Source organism: Acanthochromis polyacanthus, chromosome 4 (assembly GCF_021347895.1).
Source record: "Acanthochromis polyacanthus isolate Apoly-LR-REF ecotype Palm Island chromosome 4, KAUST_Apoly_ChrSc, whole genome shotgun sequence".
NCBI lineage: Eukaryota > Metazoa > Chordata > Actinopteri > Pomacentridae > Acanthochromis > Acanthochromis polyacanthus.
The window spans coordinates 12,731,333-12,752,857 of record NC_067116.1 but is presented as its reverse complement, the minus strand read 5'-3'; the positions used below and the strand labels follow the sequence as shown (position 1 = coordinate 12,752,857).

At 41.7% G+C, this 21,525-nt stretch overlaps 2 protein-coding genes and 1 pseudogene across 6 annotated transcripts; 1 reads left to right on the top strand and 2 right to left on the bottom strand.

The window, feature by feature from the left end:
• Positions 1 to 32: 32 nt before the first annotated feature.
• On the bottom strand, positions 33 to 2,816 carry c4h8orf82 (chromosome 4 C8orf82 homolog). Its single transcript, XM_022200732.2, has 3 exons — positions 2,476 to 2,816; positions 2,345 to 2,393; positions 33 to 1,467 (listed from the first exon to the last, which is right to left on the bottom strand). Exons 1-3 carry the CDS (start codon positions 2,638 to 2,640, stop codon positions 971 to 973), a joined length of 711 nt encoding a protein of 236 aa, XP_022056424.1. The 5' UTR covers positions 2,641 to 2,816; the 3' UTR covers positions 33 to 970.
• A 2,714-nt stretch (positions 2,817 to 5,530) lies between these two features.
• Positions 5,531 to 10,754, top strand: si:ch211-191a24.4 (uncharacterized protein LOC100150331 homolog). Of its 5 annotated transcripts, none has more exons than XM_051947342.1 (4): positions 5,531 to 5,794; positions 6,237 to 6,393; positions 7,754 to 7,872; positions 8,824 to 10,754. In XM_051947342.1, the coding sequence occupies exons 2-4, from the start codon at positions 6,239 to 6,241 to the stop codon at positions 9,408 to 9,410; spliced, it is 861 nt and encodes a 286-aa protein (XP_051803302.1). In that variant the 5' UTR covers positions 5,531 to 5,794; positions 6,237 to 6,238; the 3' UTR covers positions 9,411 to 10,754. The 5 variants fall into 5 exon arrangements, with proteins under 5 accessions (XP_051803302.1, XP_022056428.1, XP_051803301.1 ...); XM_022200736.2 differs by having other exon boundaries at positions 5,533 to 5,685; positions 8,764 to 10,754; XM_051947341.1 differs by having other exon boundaries at positions 5,533 to 5,685; positions 6,234 to 6,393; positions 8,764 to 10,754.
• Positions 10,755 to 11,919: 1,165 nt separating this feature from the next.
• The window catches only part of LOC110955655 (PH domain leucine-rich repeat-containing protein phosphatase 1-like), a 29,297-nt pseudogene continuing 19,691 nt past the window's right edge, over positions 11,920 to 21,525 (bottom strand).

Sequence of the window (21,525 nt, the reverse complement as noted above, 5' to 3'; positions counted from 1 at the left end):
AAAGTAAAAATTTTAAGAACTGCAGCGTCAAAAAAAATATCAAGGGATTTAATTTTGAAGTAGATCTTATTATATTCAAGGCAATATCTTATTCCAAATTATTACCAAAACACACTTCAGTAGCCAGTGTCCATTATGGTATGGACCATTTATCAATAAAGACAGTTAGAATATGTATTTTCTATCAATGCAAGCATACCAGTTCTCAGAGCCTGTGTATCTAATCAGTTTGCTGCAACTCATATGTAATCTGGCAATCAAGATACTGTAGTTGTTTTGTTAATTAAACACAGGATATAGTATTATATTAAGTATTTATATATCCATTTGTGCCAAATGTTTTAAATAAACAACTCGCTCCTCTTGATTTGATACAATAGCCGACATTCCCGCCAAGTTTGAAAGACTTCCTTTCGTTAATCTTTAAATGACAACACAGAAGCAAAGAGTCTGAGCTCAGTGCAAAACGGAAAGAATCTGAGAGAAGCCACACTCAAACATTTGCACATTGTAAATCTAACATGCTATGAGATGAACAGCAGGATCACCTGAAATTATTTATGCCACGCAAAATTATGTAAATCTTATAGATTCTTCCTTGATGCTTTCTTTTGATATTCTGGATAATTTTACCTCTTCAGGACCATTTAGGTGAATCCAATGAAACAGTCTCTGAGGACAAAATCACTCTTTGGCTGAGCTGCACCTAAAGCAAGAAGACAAAATCAGATATTGCTTTGTGTAGTTCAAGCCAAATAAAGACTGGAGCAGTGATTCATTAGTGAATTTCACGGTTCATTTCTCACACGTCACATTATGCAGGACTGGTCGAGGCTTGAATCACTACTGATCAGACTATGATCACAGCTGTGAGGCCTTAACACAGTCTTGTCCAATTATCAGAACAGGAACCTGATAGTGTATTGTGGGCATATTACAGAATAACATACAACAGTGATCTGATCTGACATTATCCTAGTTCTCCATGCTGCCCACTGCCCTCCTCTGCTGTAGGGAGGCATCCTGCAAGCTCATTGGTCAGTGTGTGCCTCTGTCCTCTCCAAAGAAAGTGTGTAGGCTGTCCTGATTGGCCACTTTCATGCTCGTAAACAAAGAACGGGCTGAGCTCGATGGCCAAAGCCGACCTGACCAGGCCAACCCCTCCTGAGCGCTCTGAGCAGGGGTGATAAACTCGTCCGCTGACAGGATGCATGAACAGAGTCTCTGGGCGGAACGGGACGGAGAGCTTCTCCGCACCGCCGCAGTACGACAGCAGCTCCTGCTCTCCCATGATGCCCTGCGGCCTGGCAGGATTCTGCAGCAGGTGAGTGAAGACCACAGGTCGATCATCACAGCGTAGGAAGTTCCTCTCCCTGCCGCACAGAGATAGGAAGGGGAAGTCCTCCTCATAACGGCCACTCTGATTGAAACGCAGCCGACTGAAGAAGAAGACCAGGAACTGTTTATCTGGTGAGAAAGAAACAGATGACTGAGAGCGAAACAACAGCATGAAAGATATGACTCAGATCTGCAAAACACTGAAAGGATCAGAAGTGGCCTCACAGTAAAAACCTGTTGTCAGAGGTAGAGATACTGTTTACTTTAAATTAGTATATAAAGTAATTAAAGTCTATCATTCTACCAGCACCAGATTTAGTTCATTTTAATCCTTACAAATTAAGGTCAAACTATGCGTGTATTTATGCATAACATAACACAGTGCTAAATTTACTAATTACTACTAAATCATCCCTGACATGAAGACAGGACTCATCAGGACCTAACAGTAAATGACACTGCATACCAGTTGCAGTGCCTTCTTTGACTGCATGTAGAGCCAGTCAGGTCATTCTTTCTTTTGATTCCCAAAGCAATCAAACCAGCTATCCATTCAGAATTCCAATTAAGAAAATCAGGATATCATGCTTGGAAGATGGGGATGCTATTCCAAACACTGTGGAGTTGTAGCGGATCAGCTTACACTGTGGAAAAGGACATGATTTGTGGGCCGCAAATGGGATATATTCTGTACATTGTCAACTGTGTGTGAGATCACCTCAGACTGGTGAACTGTCACACACAGTCACAGTTTCTCAACTTCAAAAGGATCATTGGTTACGTAGCTGAATCATAAGTCCGGTCACAGATAAATATGATGTTACTGTAAAAGTTCAACCTGCTTATTAAAGTCAAAACAAGCTTTTGGTTTTTGTGTGCAACCATAAGATTAGCAGTGGGCCCCATCCAGCCAGCTATATGAACATTTTTCAAAGACATCACTGATTATGATCCAGACTGAATCTGAGTAAATCACGACCTCTGTGTGCTGTGTGTCCATGTTTACCTTTAAAGCAGGTGACAAAATTTTTCACTTTAGTGTCATCGAGGAAAAGCTGCAAGTAGAGCACAGTTAACACTCAGTGTCAGGCCAACAGAAGGCATACTGAAGGTTTGGTTTTGTGTTTATATCATCACCTGTCCTTGATGGTCGATATAGTAGAAGTATTCTCTGATGCGTGGTTCGGGACTCTGGCCCTGGACGTATGTAGCGGTGCTCCTGGAGGCTGTGTAGCCGACGGGCAGGCAGCGCAGAGCGGTCAGAGCTTTGGAGCTCAGAGCTGCAGTCCGGAGGAACAGCATGGCTGTGGAGGGTAAATGTTTTCCAGATTAAACGGGCAACCAGAGGAGACGTTGTGTCCAAATGACAGCCACAGTGGTTCTGTTTGTTAGAAGATGTTACACAACTTCAGTTGTATTCTCATGTTATTGTTTACTGTTGCGCAGAAGTTACCCGGAAGCGTTTAACTGCTGCACCATCATCATGTGTTACATGCTGCCCCCTGCTGGACTCCAATCATACACAGATTTATAGGAACAGTCAGAACAAATACGGTGCAGTTGCACTCCAACATTTAATCAAAGGACGAGTAAATTAGACACTTAAATAAATAGTTTACATCTATGGTTGTAAACAAAAGTTTATATACACTTGTAAAGACCATGTAGGTCATGACAGATTTCAGTTTCTAATGATTCCTATAACTCTTAATTTTTCATGATCGAACAGTTGAAATCAATGTCTTTTTTTCAGACAAGGCAACAACATTTTTTGGTGAGGACAACACGAGGGTTAAGAGGCCATGCCAATAAGACAAAATGATTAACGCAACTTTTTCGGTGTGCACAGGTTACTGTTATTAATTATTTATTTCTTTAATGATTTGTATTCTGTTTTTATTTATGCAAATGACTAGTTATTAGTTTTCTTTATGTTGTGTTTTGCTATTGTTAGGTCCTTTTGTCTTTTTCCTTTTGTATAAATGCAGATGGACATATTGGTGTATATTTATTATAAATCAAGTTCACTATCATTATTACTACTACTATCATTATTGTTTATAAATGGTAGTATTTTGAAGACTAGAAAAGCACTCAGAGAGTGCAGACCTCTGCCAAGGATAGAGAGGAAAACAGGAAACCCATACAGTAAAGGATCATGAGCTGGAATCAAACCTGCATCTCTGACACAGTTCTGTTTACAAATCACCTTCTTAACCAGTTGAGCTATCTGGACACCTTGTTCCAATTTGTTGGACGACATACTAACCTATGATGTTTTTGTCATATTTTGGACCACATACTAAAACATACTAAGAAATTCAAAGTGATCCAGAATCCAGGATCCTTTCCGGATTGCCACCGAAATTAAATCAGCTCTTCCTCTTACCATAGTCTACATCCCCTCAAAATTTCATCTGAACACACACACACACACACACACACACACACACACACACACACACACACACACACACACACACACACACACATGTTTGTTTTTCTATACCGGTGGGGACTTACCATTGACTCTCATTCATATCTAACTCCTAACCCTTACCCTAACCCTAACCTTAACCATCACCAAATCAATGCCTAACCCTAAACAAACGTTTTTGCACTTTTACATTTTTTATTAACAACAATATGGCCAAGAAAACGGTGTTACCACCCGTGGGGACCTCATTTTAGGTCCCCACCGTAAGACAAGTCCCCACCTTTATAGCAAATAGTCAGGTCAAAGTCCCCACCTGTATAGCAGAAACAAGTACACACACACACACACACACACACACACACACACACACACACACACACACACACACACACACACACACACACACACACACACATGTTTGTACTTCTATCTTAGTGAGGACATCCATAGGCGTAATGCATTTCCTAGAGCCTTACCCTAACCTTAACCATCACAACTGATTGCCTAATCTTAATCCTTACCCTAACCCTAACCAAACCTCAATTCATACCTGTTCGCTAAAACAAGTCTTCACCCTCAAACATGGCTGTTTCAAAGTGAGGACCAGCCATAACATTCTCACTTTGTAAAAATGTCCTCACTTTGATAGTTAAATGCAGAAAATGGTACTCACCATGTAGCAAGTACAAGAACACACACACACACACACACACACACACACACACACACACACACACACACACACACACACACACACACACACACACACACACACACACACACACACACACACACACAAACACCGGGTGTCACACAACCTCCTTGGCGGAGGTAAAAAAGGATGAAAAGATTTACAGTCATTTGTTTAAGGAAGGGGGGGGGGGGATTAGATAAGTTTTGACTTCTCCCCACTAATTTTTGAGTAAGTTATTCTTTGTCTTTTGTTATTGTTTTCTGTTTGTTTTCTTTTTCTTTGTTGAAATGTTCAAAACAAACTTTTAAAAAATAAAATAAAATCTACATAATCAAAAGTGATCATTCAAGTTGCTGTGTGTTTATTTTTTAATCCCAGCAGATTTTTGTCATATTTCAAAAAGATCTGTAATACATTTATTAAAGAACTAAAATGTGCATTGTTTTTTGTGACATCCTGGGAAGGTCACCAGTCTATCACAAATTACACATACAGACAATCACACTTGCATTCACATCTATGGACAATTCAGAGTCACCAATTAACCTCAGCATGTGTTTTGGACTGTGGTAGGAAGCCAGAGAACCTGGAGATTTATCTTTACATTTACACATTCATTTCCTTATGTATTTATTTATCTATTTATTTATCTTTATATTTACACATTTATTTCCTTAATCTTTAACAGTTATATTTTATTGTGGCACTTCTGTGACTCCATACTGTGCAGCCCATGAACGAACACGTGTTGATCAAATAATAGAAGAATAACTGTTGCAGCTCAAGTTTGTTGTGTTTGTGTACCAGGCCTATTCATAGAGACTGTAAAGAAAGTAGAACAATATGTATTCATGAGACATAAACAGTGTGAGCAGTCGACACATTGTAGGCGATAACTTATGGGATAGTTAATTCCAAGAAGACAGCAGTATAGAATGAACACAAAAAGGCTCTTCAGGGGGCTTCATGCAAATCTCTGTGCTCATAAAGGAAGCGCATCAACAACATGCTTGCCTTCACTCTGTGAAAAGGTCAACACCCCCTAAAAACAGAGGCTTCTTTGGCTTCAGAGTGGACTGACATCAGACAAAGCGGCTGATTCAGACAAGCTGGTCATGACTCGATCTCCCTCCAGGATCCTCTCTGCAGCTATCCAGCTGTCAGCAGAGGACCGGAGGCTCTGCTTACCTGCAGCTTTCTCCGCCTCCTCTTCCGGGTAGGGTGGGGTAGTTTCTACCTGGACTCTGACAACACACAGGGCAATGATTTACTGATTCACTCATGACATTGTACTTGGGTTAAATAGCGTTTTCATCGACCTCACAGTAAGTATAACTTCGGTAACGCTGGTTAATCAGACATTTTTAGCTCATTTGCTTGCGTATCTGTTAAGTTAACTACCTGCGAAGCGTCGTTTGTGGTTTTGGATGTTTCTGAAGCTACAATCCTGCTCAACAACTGCTTGACGTCAAGTCTGGAAAGTTTCGTCATTATACTAAGCTTATGTTTAGTTAATATCTGTATTAGGTTTAATAATACACGGTGTTTGAAGAGGATAGTGCTGTACGATGAAGTTCCTAAACGTTCCGACGTACTTACGTCAACTTTGTTTTTATGCGCCAACGGTAGCTGAGACTTTGTAGTCCTGTCTGTTAACACTAAGACATTACAGCTAATATGCATTTAGCATGAATATCGTTCCTTCTTATGTTTTTAGCATGTTCAAAGGTCATTTCTGTGTTAAAAGGTGTTACTTTCGATCAGCAGGTATGAGCCATCCGCCCCGTTCTAACAGGGGATACCGGGAGACATCCGGAGATCACCGGGAGAGGAACGGAGATCACCGGGAGAGGAACGGACACCACCGGGAGAGGAACGGAGATCGCCGGCAGCCCCGCGATGACCTACACTCATCTTCGGACAGGTGAGTTCAGTGACTACAGCACCCATATTTATTCTACAGGGTGGGCCATAAGTTTCCATACATAGGTAAAATAAACATTTTATGTTCGACAACCTTTTTTATTTATATAATGTGCTCTATATGAGTACCATTGTTTCGACAACACATATTAGTACGTGTTTTCCACTGCTGATGAACTTGCATTAGCACAGTTGAAGTTATGCTTGTAATGGCATTGGTGATACCTTGAGATGATTTATACCTCCTATCTTCACCTGATACACCATGGCCTTTAAGTGCCTCTAAAGATAGCGTCAAACGCATCTTCTGAAACATAAAAAATATACATTATACATTTTCCTATGTATGGAAACTTATGGCCCACTCTGTACAAGTATTCAAAGTACAGCTGTGACTTACCTGTGCCAAGCATGAAGGACTAATTAGGTCACTGCCCTTATGTTTATCACCAGCCATCAAAGCACCAAAATATGTGGAGCTTAATAGCAGAAAACGAGCAAAAAGTTATATTCTAGAAGCTGCTGCCAGACAGATTCTGGAATTTCTTGCTTTAAAAAAATTCACTAAACATCCATCTATCCATTATCTATACACCACTTAATCCTCATTAGGGTTGCTGGAGTCTATCCCAACTGACTTAGGGTGAAGGTAGGGGACACCTTGGACAGGTCACCAGTCTATCACAGGACTGCATATAGAGACAAACGATCACACTCACATTCACACCTACGGACAATTTAGAATCATCAGTTAACCTCAGCATATTTTTGGACTTTGGGAGGAAGCCGGAGTGCCCGGAGAAAACCCACGCATGCACAGGGAGAGCATGCAAATTCCACGCAGAATTGTTACTGAATGGTTTGATGAATGCAGAGTTTAAATTGGAATTTGTAAAGGAGGAGGCCTTGCTCAGTTTACAGGTCACAGATGGCAGCCATTGAAGGACAATATCTAGCAAATAGTTTCAGTGTAAACTACGTACTGAGTTTAGTGGATGTGAGTTGTCTAAAATAGCAGCTATTTTAATTGTGTCACTTTTTAGGCTAACAAACAGAATTCTTTTCATGTTCACTTTTGTGGACTTCTGCTGTTTAAAAAAGAAAGTTAGATTTAACCTGTACATGACTACTTTTCATCCAGAGAGGAGCAGGACAATATCAAACAGAAGACAAGACAAACAGGCACAAAAACATTTTCATCCTGAGTGCATTCAGACCCAACAACATTCAGACAAAAACTGAGTCACCCCGAGAAATATATGTCCATATTATAATGTCCATATTTATGTCTAAAATATGCAGAACACAAAGTGGAAAAATAAATAGAGTTTTCTTCATCGTCATGTGTTTTTCTGTTCCAGGTCCTCCTCCAGACCCCCATACTACCCCCATGAAGCTGACTACCCTCCCAAACATAGCCGGGAGGTCCCTCGAGTAGAACACCATGAATCCAAATGCACAAATGCATGCTCCAGGAGAGGTACGTTTTATTTATCTGTGTTAAGTAAAATGAAAGCTCTTCTAATAGAAGCTACAGCGTCACTGGGCGGACTTTGGTTTCAGTGCAGTTCATTCCTTTCTCCTTTTATGAAAACTGGACAGACTGGTTTTCTGCTGTTTACTGCCTCTGTTCTCAGAGTTTAGGCAGAGTAACGGGGGGGAGGGAGTCCATAACTTGATATATCTGAGTATAGCAGGCTAATGATATGTCACTAGAGTTGATTCTGAGAATGTTAATGACATCACATCTGATGTAGCACTGACGTGAGGAGCCACTGGGGAGGAATTTGACAAGAACTTTGATTAAAAACTTCTCATTTATGAAGCAAAACAAACCATTGACTTTTTGAAGATTTGACGCTTTTTCATGTTTTGAAGGATCACACATGGACTATCTTTGAGATTTTAATACATCATCTGAGCCTGTGAGTGTGAGGGGCATAACACTGTAAGAATAAAGAATTACTCTATTAAACAATGGCAGGGCTCCATAGCAGCTTTTTCACTGGTGGTACTGGTGCTACCAACTTCGTTACAAGGTTCGGCTTAGTTACCGCAGCATCAAGGATTGGAATCTTTCAGGTCTCTAAAAGCTGACCATTTAGACTTCTGCTTTCAGGTCTTAAGTTAAGTCTACAGTAGAGCTGCATGAACAAATGTCTTTAAATACATTTCGGATAATGGTGAAACATACTCATCAGTTTCCTAAAGCCTAAAAATGACATGTTTACATGGCTTGTTTTGTTCAAGCATCACACCAAAACCTACTAAAGTTTGTTCAGTTTTTCGTGTAGTTAGATTATTTGAAAGATTTAACAAGGTTGAAAATAATCATTGATTTTCCTCCTCCTCTGTTCCGTGTGCTGACAAGGCATCGTGCTGATCTGTGCTGTGCTGACCAATGCCCTGGTTCTGATCTGTGTGGTCGCAGCTCAGATGGTCACATCAGGCCTGTCTTCGATGGCAGGGGCAGGTGGCTTCAACATCAACTCTCAGTTCAACCTTCAGGGCACCGAGCTGCAGCAGGTACGAGACCTGGACATGCAGTACAGCCAGATGAGGGCGCCTGGCGTCTACGGTGGCATCGCCTTCAGCCTCACCTTTGGGGTCCTCTCACTGCTGTTTGTGGTCGCTGGGACCAAACCTCCCCATATGATGTCATGGAAGCTCCTGTATGGCGCGTTGGTGTTTCAGGCGGTGGGAGCCGTGGTTTATGTGGTAGCTGTCGGCCTCTACCTGCACTTTGTGATTGGGATCAACTCCACCGATGTGTGTAAGCAGCGAGAGAGGATCTATGCACGTAACGGCTACACCTGGATGAACTGCGATGTGGGCGGGGCGGATGCAGCAGTGGCTCTGTTTGGGCTCATCACTGCCATCCTGTACACCGCCGGCACAGTGCTCACAGTACAGACCATCCGAGGAGTGAAGCGCTACCTGCAGGAGCGAAAACGAAGAGAGACTGAGAGACTGCAGGCTCGACCCCACGCACATAGGGCTGACACCACCGCTGTGTGAGGGAACTCATGGGGGGGGGGACATCTGCAGCCTGAGCCAGCTGTGTTAGGGTCAGACTTTAGTTTTGTGGTACCACAGAGCTGGTTCACTTTTAACAGATCACCTATGCTGTTCAGAGGATCAGATCAAAATATGATCGACTACTGACCAGACAAGTCATGAGAAAACTTATTCCGGCATTGTCCCCCTTATAGATGGACACAAATCCTGTGTTTACAATAGAGGGACATGTGTTTTATAGGTTTTTATGCTACAGAGCCACTGAGACACCAGAGGGATGATTTTCTCTGTCCTAATTTCGTGGTATTTCCCAAAACAGGCAGCTCACAAACTCATGAGTGGCGGCACATTGCAGCTCATGTAAACATTAAAACCTGTGGAGGCTACTTAAAAGTTCTCTGTAGCGTTTCCTGATTCACTGTAGCTGTGATCATGACTAATGCTGTGACATGTTTTAATGAATGAAACACTAATTGAAGCTGTTCATTCTCTGAAGAACAAAGATCTAATGCAGAGTCTAGTAGTGTTAAAGCTCTCTCTGCTAATGCTAACTCATGTGGACCTCTAAAGAGTCACCACAGCTGCATCACACATCTGTAGCTCACACCATATTCACACACAGTCCCAGCCTCATACAGCTGTAGCCAGAGTGGCCAGAGATGGACCTTTTTCTATGATTGGGGGGAATGCAAAAAGTATTATAAGGCAAAAGTGGCTCTGTACTATGAACATCATGTCAAATATAATGGAAACGTTTTTGCATGTGTCTGCACTGGGATGAGAACAGGACCTCTACCACTGTTTAACACTATAATTAGTGATGACTTTAGCTGCCTATTATTCAGCCCTCACAGTGTTGCTACAGCAACTCAGGATTTCATGTGGCTGTGAATATTTAAGCCTTTACACCTAACAGTGAGATGATAAGTGGAAATAAAGTAGACCCACAGCTGTCGTTTATCACAAAGACGAATCCACACTCTTGTTTTTCAGCTCGTTCAATTAGGAATGCAATGTAATATTTAGGCCTTTAACACACCTTTCTTCTTTGCTTTGACCTCACCTATACTGTTTATCTGTTTTAAATTCTAGTTGTTTTTTTAATGAGTGTCACTCCTGCAGTAAACATGAGTGGAGTTAACTAAAGCAGCTGATGAGCTCTGATACTGGCTGTCCAGGATCTTCAGTCTGAGCTTTAGTGAAGGACTGGAAATGTTTGTATGCTGTTTGACAGCTATATAAATGTCTTAACATGTAAACTCGTTAATGATGAATGTTTTTATATCAGAGTGTGACTTAATGATGCAAATTTTTGTCAATTCGGAATAAATGTAATACCATAAAGACTGGCTTATTATTACACCTGCGGCCACCAGGGGGAGTCAGGACACTGGCCAGCTCCTGTCCTGATGTGGTGGCCCTCTGTGCCCTGTCTGCAGTGGCTTGCTGCCAGCCATGACATCACCGCTGTCACACAATAGACCACACACACACAAAGGCCACAGCAGTGATGTAACTGTTCAGTCAAGACTTAATTACAAACAAAAGAAATTCTCCAGAGTGATGTAATTACACAACTTCTAAATTTACCATTTCAGATAACAAAGCAGTGATTGTACCAGCGCAGCACAAACAACACGGCATGGCAAGTTTGTGGCGTGTTGTGACATTCTTAAGCTTTTGCTTTTTAGGATCTTACAAGGGTCATTTGAGGAAACTGACACTGCAGTGCAATGCTTTTTAGGTTTTATGTGAAGAGGTTTGATGCATCTGAGATTTGTGCTGCAAACTTGAAAATGAAAAAGGCTGAAACTAATGATTATCAGTTTTATACGTTTACATAACAGTATTATCAGGTAGCTCCAGAGCTCAAATTATTTGATAAACTGAAAACTAATAGGCAAACTGACATTCTCATGTTTGTGTATTGAGTTGTGGCTTTTCTGTGGTGAATCTGTAAAGTTTAATGTCAAATAAGGCATCAAACTAAGATCTTTTTCTTTGGTAGAAAAAAGCTTGAGAAGGATTCATTTTAGTCCTAGATTAATCTGATGATTAATTATTTGGTTTAAAAAGTGTGACAAAATGAAATAAAATGCATAGAAACATTTCCAAAATCTGTGTCACCAAATTACTTGTTTCATCCGACCAATAGTCCAAATGTCCATAAAGACTTAGTTTGTATTGAGAGACAGTAAAGACAGTTGGTATCTTTTCTAGTAAAACGACTTCTATTTTAAAGAAATGAATTTTCTGTCTACTTATCAACTCATTTAAAACCTAGAAAACACATCATTTATGGTTTAGGAAGTATTTGAAAAATGGTTTCTATACAGAATGTTTTAATGTTTTGAGCACATTTTCACTGTACTGAAATTTCAGCAGCTGACATCTCAAAATATTGTCACTTCAAACCAAAACTGTCTCCCTGGCTGCTTATCAAGACATTTATATATTTTTGTAATTAGTGTGATCCTCCACCCCTCCTGAATAAGTGCAAGTCAACATGTTGTGGTTATCTGAAAACTTTAATTTATTATATAGCAAAAGTAGCTCTCTTGTGCGATTTGCCATTGCCATGAATTCTGTAACACTGTTCTGAGAACATTCATTGAGCTGGTAATAACTGTGATCCCTCCTTATAGCATTTCCTCACCACTGCAGCACCACTCTGGACTCCATACACCCGAGAACACAAACCTGGAATATCAGCCTTCAGAAGTAATCATCTTTTCTCTCAGAGAACATTAGTACGCTTCAGTGACGAGGTCACTTTAAAGTATTAAACTCCTAGGAGTTAGTTAAACAGTTTTACTAACTCCAACAACTGTAAGGCCATCAGCCACGACCAACAGGGGAAATTTCTGCTATAACACAAAAACAGAGTGGTCCGAATCTCTAAGTACCATTTAACATAGAATTAATCTCAAAAGTCTAATAAAAAGCATTCAAAGTGCTTCTTCAAATTAAAGATATGGTCAAATCAATTACATGTGAAGAATCAACATAAAGTGTTATAAAAATTGCATTGCGTTTCAAGGGGCATCAAGTTAACAGTAGAAAATAAATCAAAAACCATAAGAAAACAGTCTGTGGTCCATAAGCACGTTCAGAATACTCTGAGGTTTTGGAGTGAATTTAATGCAGAGCAGATTTTATAGTTCTTCATCCCTGAAACTCACTACATCTGAGTTAATGGATGAAGAAGACTGACACCAGTAGTTGTGGGGGGTGGGTATGGTGGGGTGGGAAGCATTCAGAGGGGTGTGACGAAATAGTCTGCAGGTTTCTGGTAGCTGTGCTGGTTGTGTGTCTGCATCTGCTCCTGCTGCTGCTGGATGATTCTGCCGGACTTCCTCCTCCAGCTCTGGCGGGATAATGAGCTGGTCGTCGGGGTCCGGCTGGGCGGGAGCATTGAAGTAGCCTCCCTGCTTCCTTACAGGGGCATCAGCCGCTTCCTCAATGAGGTCCTGGTTCCTGCCTTGGCAGGCTACAGAACCATTTGCTCGGGCTCTACGGCCTGATCGAGCGTCTCCGCTCAGGTAGGGCGAGGAAGGAGGGACAGGGAAGGAGAAGGGGAGGTGAAGGCAGGAGGTAAAGGGCTCATTACGCAGCGTGGCGGTAGGAGGGTTGCTTGTGCTTGTATGAGTGTGAGCGCAGTCATGGCGGTGCAGACAGTGGACATCAGCCTCCACTTCCACACGGCTGCCGTTGGAGAAGACGCCAGCGATGGGCTCCTCGTCCTCGCTGTCGAGCCCGTTGTCAGACAGAGCTCCAGAAAACTGTCTCTGGAAGCTGCCACCCCCACAGGCAGGTCTGCCGCACACCAGGTCTGCCTGGGGGGTTCAGGTGGGGGCCTGGGGCTCGGTCTGGGGAGGCGGCTCTTCTGAGGACGCCGTGGATCCACCTCACTGCTCATTTCAGAAGTGCTGAACTCACTGCTCAGCTCGCTGACTGTTCCTGAGGACGCAGGTGGCAGCGGTATGCCACCATCACAGCTCGCTGAGTAAGGATGTGTGCTGGGATGAGTGGCTGGGCCGGGGCTGGGCGGTGGAGGTGGCGGCTCGCAGAAACAGCAGCAGTCTTCGGTGATATTCAACTGCACAACGACGGCACTGAGGCTGTCAGAGCAGCCATAGCTCTGAGCCAGAGTCACCAGCTTCTTAGCAGCAGCCAGAGCATCTGGTAAGTTCCTGACTGCTTCGACTGCCTCGCTGGGAGACAGCATGTCCCACAGTCCCCGGCTGCCCAGGAGAAAAAACTCATCCTGTGGGGTGAGCGCTACGGTAGAGATGTGGGGCTGGGGAGTCACAGACGGGCAGAGGAGGAGTAACCCATAATTCTGGTGGAGTCGGTTACACCACTGACTTTATGATCCTATAGTGGAGGGAAAAAAACACAGTCATGTAGTCATTTTTTTCAATTTTTTTAGCTAAAACATGATGACAATAGGGTTAGGGTTGGAGGGGTGCTGGAGCCTATCCCAGCTGACTTAGGGTGAAGACAGGGGACACCTTGGACAGGTCACCAGTCTGTCACAGGGCTACATGTAGAGACAAACAATCACATTCACATTCACACCCACTGTCAATTTAGAATCACCAATTAACCTCAGCATATTTTTGGACTGTGGGAGGAAGTCAGAGAACCCAGGGAAAGCCCACACATGCACAGGGAGAACATGGAAACTCCATGCAGAAAGATCCCAGGCCCAGGCCAGGACACGGACCGGGGATCTTCTTGCTGCAGGCCACAGTGCTAACCACTACACCACTGTGCAGCCCAGAGTTAAAGGATGTACTTCAATATAAAAATGATTGTCACTTTCAGCTCTAATCTATTTAATAATCACTGACCTCATCAGTTTACTTTGAATTACTTTTTCATTGTTTATTCTATTATTTTTTTTAAACATTGTTACCTCAGTGATGATGGCGTTGTGCTGTCGGACCCTCTGGTACTCTGGCTCCTCTTTGACAGTGTGGATGGTGGAGAGTTGCATAGCTTTGCCGTCTCGACACATAACGGCCTGGCACCTGCCAACATTGGCTGCCTTCAGTGTGAAGCAGCCGCCGTGTTCACCGGGAGCCACCGGGTCGTGTCTGATGTGACATAAAGCTGCCGACCGCCCATCCTCTGGCCGGCTGTGCCCAGTTTCCTGCAGGAGAGAAACACAGAAATGCTGCGTTCACAGGAGTGTGTATGATCATAGACAAAGCTGTGACCTGAGGTTGTTTCGCACTGTAAAGTCCAGCACCTCTACAAGAACAGCACAACCAAGGAAACAGCACAACCATGACTAGAAGTGGAGATCTCTCACAAATGTCTCCTGTGCAGTGTAATAAAAATATAAAACCAGAAATCTGTTTACAGAATCTGTTGCAAACAGTTTATTTTTGAATTGTTAAATGAGACATGTAGAATATGAAACATTGAAATCACAATGTCAAGCTTAGATTTGGTAAGTTCTGACAGAATGGCACGTCAAGCATTTTGTGAGCAACTATTCGTGGATTCTTTCTGATTTAACAGCCTCTGGCTCTGACAAATAGTGTTGTATTTTAAAAACATTGACATGACTTCTAAAACCACACATGGTTTTGGGTTTACAGGGTTAAGGAATGCTCTTACCTTTGCATGGTGAGGAAAGTGTTGGTCATATAGTCTTCCTGCCTCTGACCCCTGTGAAGCTCCTCTGCTAGCACGTCTCCCATGGTTGCACTGCAGCAGGTAAGGTACCTCAACGTTTCGGTCTCCGTCAAAAACTCCATACAGAGCCTCACGAGTCCCACAGAAGCTGTCGAGGGCCAGCGCAGGCCACACACAGCCTGAGAACAACAAGATCAACAAGTTTACATTAATATCTGGGAAAAGCACTCTGAGAGCACAGCACTCTGCCAAGGCTGCATATTCCCCCATATGACATTGTCAGAAATTGATGAATTGATGATCAGAAATCATGGTAATATTCTACCCTTAGGATAGATATACCCACAAACAAAATGACCTTGCAGTGAGCACAGGCATGTGTTATGCATGTGGGAAAAGGTTAGTTTCAGGCAAACTGGACTTATTCCGGTGATCTTGGAACACGTTTCAGTTCAGGTTCTGAAGAACTGAAGAAGCCGCTCGGATGAGAGGCGAAACGTCTTCAAGATCACAAGAATAAGTCAGTTGCCTGTACTAAACCCTTCACGCTTAAGATGACCTGGACGACTGAGAACCTTCACAGACGTGTTATGCATGTGTACTGAAAATTTCATCCCAAGTACGTTGTTCCATTTTTGAGTAATGTTGCTAACAAACAAACCAATGCGGATCGCCACATAATTACGCGGCGTTCCTTGACGGAGTAATAACACGTCTTAATGCTTCTACATCTGACCCAGAAAACAGCAACAAGGCTTGTGACCAACACTAGATGTTAAAAAATGGCATATTCTCCAAACAAAGGATTCTGTATAACATGTAAAGCTAATAACTGACATTTTACTGACGCTTCAAGCAGACAGTTTGATCTGTCAGAGCTGCACAAACGCTTTTCAGTTAAAAGGCTAAAAGACCATAACTATCACGACCTTACATTTTTTTTCAATACTACAAATGTGTTCTTTTCTCAATTTTTAAAAAAATGTATTTTTTTACAATACCAAGTAAATAATGCCAGTGAGTACTTTTAAAGACTGACTTGTTTTTGACTCCAGAGGCCTCTGTGTAGCCGTGACTCCAGACTGCTGGGGCTCCGTGGCTCTCGTTTACACAAGGAGCTGAGGGAGAAGGATCCACCCTGAAACATCGGATATTACTGCAAAGAAAAGCAGAAATGAAGCAAGAAGAGGTCAGGCAGTCAGTTTTGCATTTGAAGGTTTCTGCTGTGTTTATGCCTGAGGGCCATACTTTAGGAGTTCCAAGCTCTTGTGGTCGAGGTTCAGTCGAGGGTTTCCTGTGAGGTCGAGCTCCTGAAGTTTCGGGGGAAGCATCTCCGGCAGAGTCACCTCAGTCAGCTCATTGCAGCTCAAATCGACACACTGAGGAGGATACAGAGTGAGAGCTAAAAATCCCTGTGTCCCTCACAGTTTCTGTTTTTTGATCACATTCACAACAGCACAACCAAGAATATAACAATACTGGGACATTTCCATTCATTTGACATCTGAAGTAGCAACAACTGGCTTCTTTTTCTCAACTCTGGATGTTAAATAATCTTTCAATGACTTTTCCACAACTGCTTCCCCTTTTTGCATCTAGTTCTCCAAAATGCACCCATATGCTGTATCAGGATTTCCTTTTATTTCTTCACATTGCAACCAACACTTTCCTCTCAAAAAGGAGGGCTCTGAGGAGCTGCTGAATCATTCGAGAGAGAATCACAATCAATCTCACATGCACTCGTACATTTTGGGTTTATGGAAAGCCAGAGTTTAGAGAGTTACCGGGAGATTACAAAAGATTTTCTGATTTGGCGCAACACAGAACACAGGCGGAGAGGAGACACAGGGACAGAGGGAAACACAGTGGCTGAGAGTGATTTGTTGGCTAAAAAATATGTTTGCACAGTCATAAGTTCAAAACACCTACTCATTCAAGCTATTTATTTTTCCATTTTCTATATTGTAGCATAGATCTCTCAAAGTAACTTCTAGTCACTACATAAATCCATATGTGGTATTCATAGTTTTGATGTCTGCAGTGGACATTATAAACTAAAAACTAAGTTTTGAATTTATATAAAACTGGATGAGATTTTTTCAGTTCTTACTACTCCCAAACAATGTTGCCATGTTCCACGTTTTTCAGTATCTATGAGTTAAATGAATGCCCACTGTAGTGAACAGCACACATGAATAGTTCAAATGCACTTGGAGGCAAAACTACTGCAAGTGAAAGAGGAAGAACTTTTAATTACTACTAGGGGAGGGCCATAACTCTCGAAAATGCTGGTAATGACTTAAAATTATCTATGTATCCATAAAAAACTCATTTTTTTCCACCTTTATTTTGTATTTAGAGTCGTCTTTTCTTGGCTACTGGCATATATGCGAAAACCACAGATTTGTGCATTTTTGCATAAATAACACACAGAGGGTTTATCATTAAACTCATGTAGGCCATTATGTAGCCAAATTGAAATGCGCACAATCAATTACTCATTTGACTGGTGAATATCTACAAGATTTGAAGGAAAACTTGCTACTTAACAGACCATAAACAATAATAAGTTACCATATGACCACTCACAAAACCCAGAATTCTCCATGTATTGTATTGCTTGCATTGTTTGTAAGTCCCAAGTGGCTTGTTTAAACCAGCATTTTCTATACCATAAACAAGCTACTATATTTTTGTATCCAGGCAGATCACACAACATCATACTAGCTTTATAGCATGAACTGACACTGACACTGACAGTAGTAGCTGAGGGTATTCAACCTCAAGTCTGTACTCTTTACTACTTTCTTTCAAAACGTGAGTTGAAGTAGTTTGTTTCATTCCATTCTTGACACTTTCCAAGTAGATTTTTGCTTCATTTTTCAGGTAATCTGAATACCAAAATACACCAGCAAAGCCCTGAGACACAGAGGCAAGAAGTTCTTCCTCTGGTTGAAAACATTTTTTCTATTAGGCAGACCAGGACAAGTCTATAGTGACACTGAGAGACTTTTGTTGGCCATGGAGTGACTCCCCTTACAATAGGTCTTGGCTGAATGAGCACAGCCTGTCATGTGCCAGACATACAAGGATACATATCTGAACGTTCTCTGGAAAGATAACGATTCTGAGCATAATTGTGGTATTTCATAAAACGCTAGTAGCCGCAAGAAGCGAGGATATCTTCTTGTTCTACAATAAGGATTGATTTTAAACTCATTACCGGGTGTTTTTCCTCCCAAAAACATTTATAGCCTCCCCCTACTACTAGTCACCACAATAAAACTGCCCTACCAGCTTACTTAGATTGAGACAATTTACTCTTTGTATTATGTTGTACGATATTTCATGGTTAATATGCAAATGAGTCATTATTGGAGTAAAAATAATTTAGTAAAACCCTTCTACATTTTTTCTATTGGAAATAAATATTTACTGGGAAGACTTTAACAAATAAATATACAACATGAAACTGCCTGAGTGTATTACAATTACACAATTACAACTGTGTGTTATGCAGAGTAAAATACACCAATTGTACTAAATTGAGGTAAATAAATGCAAATAAAAACATGTATTTTGGATGTTTTCACTTTCACTTGTTCAAGAAGACATATTATGGAAGTAAAAATAAGTCAAAATAGGTCAAAATGTCAAAACTGACCAATACACGAAAAAATTCAGTTTTTCCCCCATAGTGTCTCACCTTACACACTCACTTATACATACACACACAATAGCATACACACTTAAATATATATCATAGCTTTTTATATATGTTACAGGATCATAATAAACATTGAAAAAGTCAGGCTTTCTTACAGTGAACAGTTTCCTTTTTACTCAGAAAAAAAATGCCAAAAGCCATATGATGAAACTTTGATCAAAACACCTTTTTTTTTCCTGTTGTTTTTTTTGTGTATATTGGCTTGTAGAATAAATTGATTGAACAGCTATTCCACAGTAACAGCCACATCTCCACAACATCCACTATTTTGAATTAATGATGCAATGTTTCGGGGTAGCACATATTAACCCTTTAAGCTTCAGTCAATTCCAGCCGTTTTCCGTACCAAAAATCACTAATATTCTATTTTTAAATAAAAAAATTACGAAAAATACAGGGAATATTGGACGCACATCGCGAGGTGCATTTCCTTGAAAACGACCGATTTCGTGATTTTATACCGACTTCAGGACATGTTTGGATAAAATAGTTTACTGGCTTGTGTTGTCTGGATGTAAAAGGTTGGATTATGGCCGTTTTTTGTGGAATCTTTTTTCTGTGTGTAATAATAACCCGGAAATGTGAGTCGCGCTGTGTGCGTTGAAGCCGTGTATAGAGAACGGATGATGGATATTTGTTTTGTCGGACAAATGTGTTTTTCTCACCCGCTGTGGTAATCACATCTGAAAGTGGTTTATACCGGCGGATTCATGAGAATCTAAGCTTTCCATCGGCCGTATAGAGTTTGTATAATCGGGTTTGCAGCCGTCGGACATTCTTGAAATTCCTATGCAAATTAGTAGGGTGTACCGCCGCGGTACACCTACGACGCACTGAAGCGTAAAGGGTTAAAGGCCGTGATCATATAACGATACAGAAAATGCGTTGGAGATCATTGCTGCTGGTTTGGAGTAATTAGTGCAAATGATGTCATTTAGTTGATGTGTGAATAGCTGTACACTGTACTGGATGCCATACATGAGAGGGGTCACAAGCCTGCATTTATCTGACTAACCTTAATCTCTGGTAGCTGCAAGACCTCTGGGAAGGTGTTGATACAGTTGGAGTGGGCAGACAGAGTGTGCAGGCGCTGACAGTTTGAGGATGGTGGTGGGCACAGCTCTCAGTCGGTTTACCACTCAGGTCCAGCTCTCCAGTTGCTCTAGTCGAGCCATTTTACTGCAAGATGTATAGGTTTAAAAAAAAAAAGAAGAAAAAAAAAACACATTCATCAAACTCATTTCTTCTAAAATAAATCTTGTTGATATTTTGGCCTGGATGACAAAGCAAAGTGTAACATTTTTATAATTAGAACTCTTAAAATCAAAGTGTAAAGAGTTTGGGGGATAGGGGCCGAGTGATGGAGGATAGAGATCTGCAATTCCAGAGAAAGCCTGCAATTAACTCAGTGTGTTTTTAAAAGCTTAAACCCCAAGAATAATTTTTTTCTTACTTTAAAAACTACCCCTTGCTGCAGCTTCAGCTCATCATTTTAATGAGGAGCAAAACATTTTTAAAATCTATTTCAACAGAATACTAGTCTTTATCTGTTCCTCTTGTCACACATTTTCCAGCTCACTTCAGGTGTCAGTGTGGTATTCACCTTGCAGTGAAGGTCTGCAGTGGTTGTAGGCGAGGTGAAGCACCCTGAGGTGGCCATGTCCAGTCAGCAGCGGGACACACTTGTCTGTCAAGCTGTTATTGGTCATGTAGAGCTCCTGCAGGCTGCTGAAGGCGTCCTCAGACAGGCTGGCTGCAGGCAGGTTGTCCAGCTTATTGGCCGACACATTTAGGTATCGCAAGCTGTGACAAATCCAACAGAAAATACAGAGTTAGTGTTTAACTAAGCAATGAAACATACAGATATGGAGAGAAACATATTGGTGGGTGATGTCAGATGGAAAAAACTAATGAGGACAGAACAAGATGTTAAGTCCACCTCTGTGCTTTGATGAACAGGTTGTGTGGGAGCTCAGTCAGGTGGTTGTGTTGGAGGTCCAGGACTTCTAGCTGTGATCTTTTCCAGCCTCTCAGCCAGCTGACACACATTGTTCCAGCCCACCAGCAGCTTTCTAAGGCTCCACTGGACAGCAGCCTACAACACAAACAACACAGCCAGCTCAGTCTCTGTACTGTAAATCTGTTAGTGGGAACACAGGTTTACCCTGAAAAGCCCTCTGCTTTTCACATAAGTTCACCTTATGTTGATTGAACTCTTAAATCACGGTGGGCTGGGAAAGGCTAAGAAATGAACAAGTGTCTGACCTTGAGTTGGACTTAGATTTGTGCTACATGTATCCTGCAGCTGGATTCAAAGACCACTACCATCATGCTTCCCCTGTAAAGTTGTGGACTAAACTGTCTAAGAGGGCAGACAGTTTGGCCACAACAATACAGCACTACGTGTTTTCAGCTGGAAAGCTGTATACTGACTTGGCACTAGCCCTGCATTGTTGTGGATGTTGGTTCTACAATACTGAAAGAAAGGTGGAACGCAATTTATTTTACAAATCTTCAACCAACTATCAGGTCATCCTCCATCTAAATCACTGCAAGATTATCCATTATTATATCTGGAAGATGTACTTACAGTTTAGTAAGTGTCCAATGCAGCAAAGTGGAATGACCTCCGACCAAACTACTGCGGTACAGTTTGGTTTGGACTAGAAGACCCTGCAGCACAGTTTAAAAAACTGTGCAATGCAACTTCAGTATCACCAAGTTTATAACATCTACGTC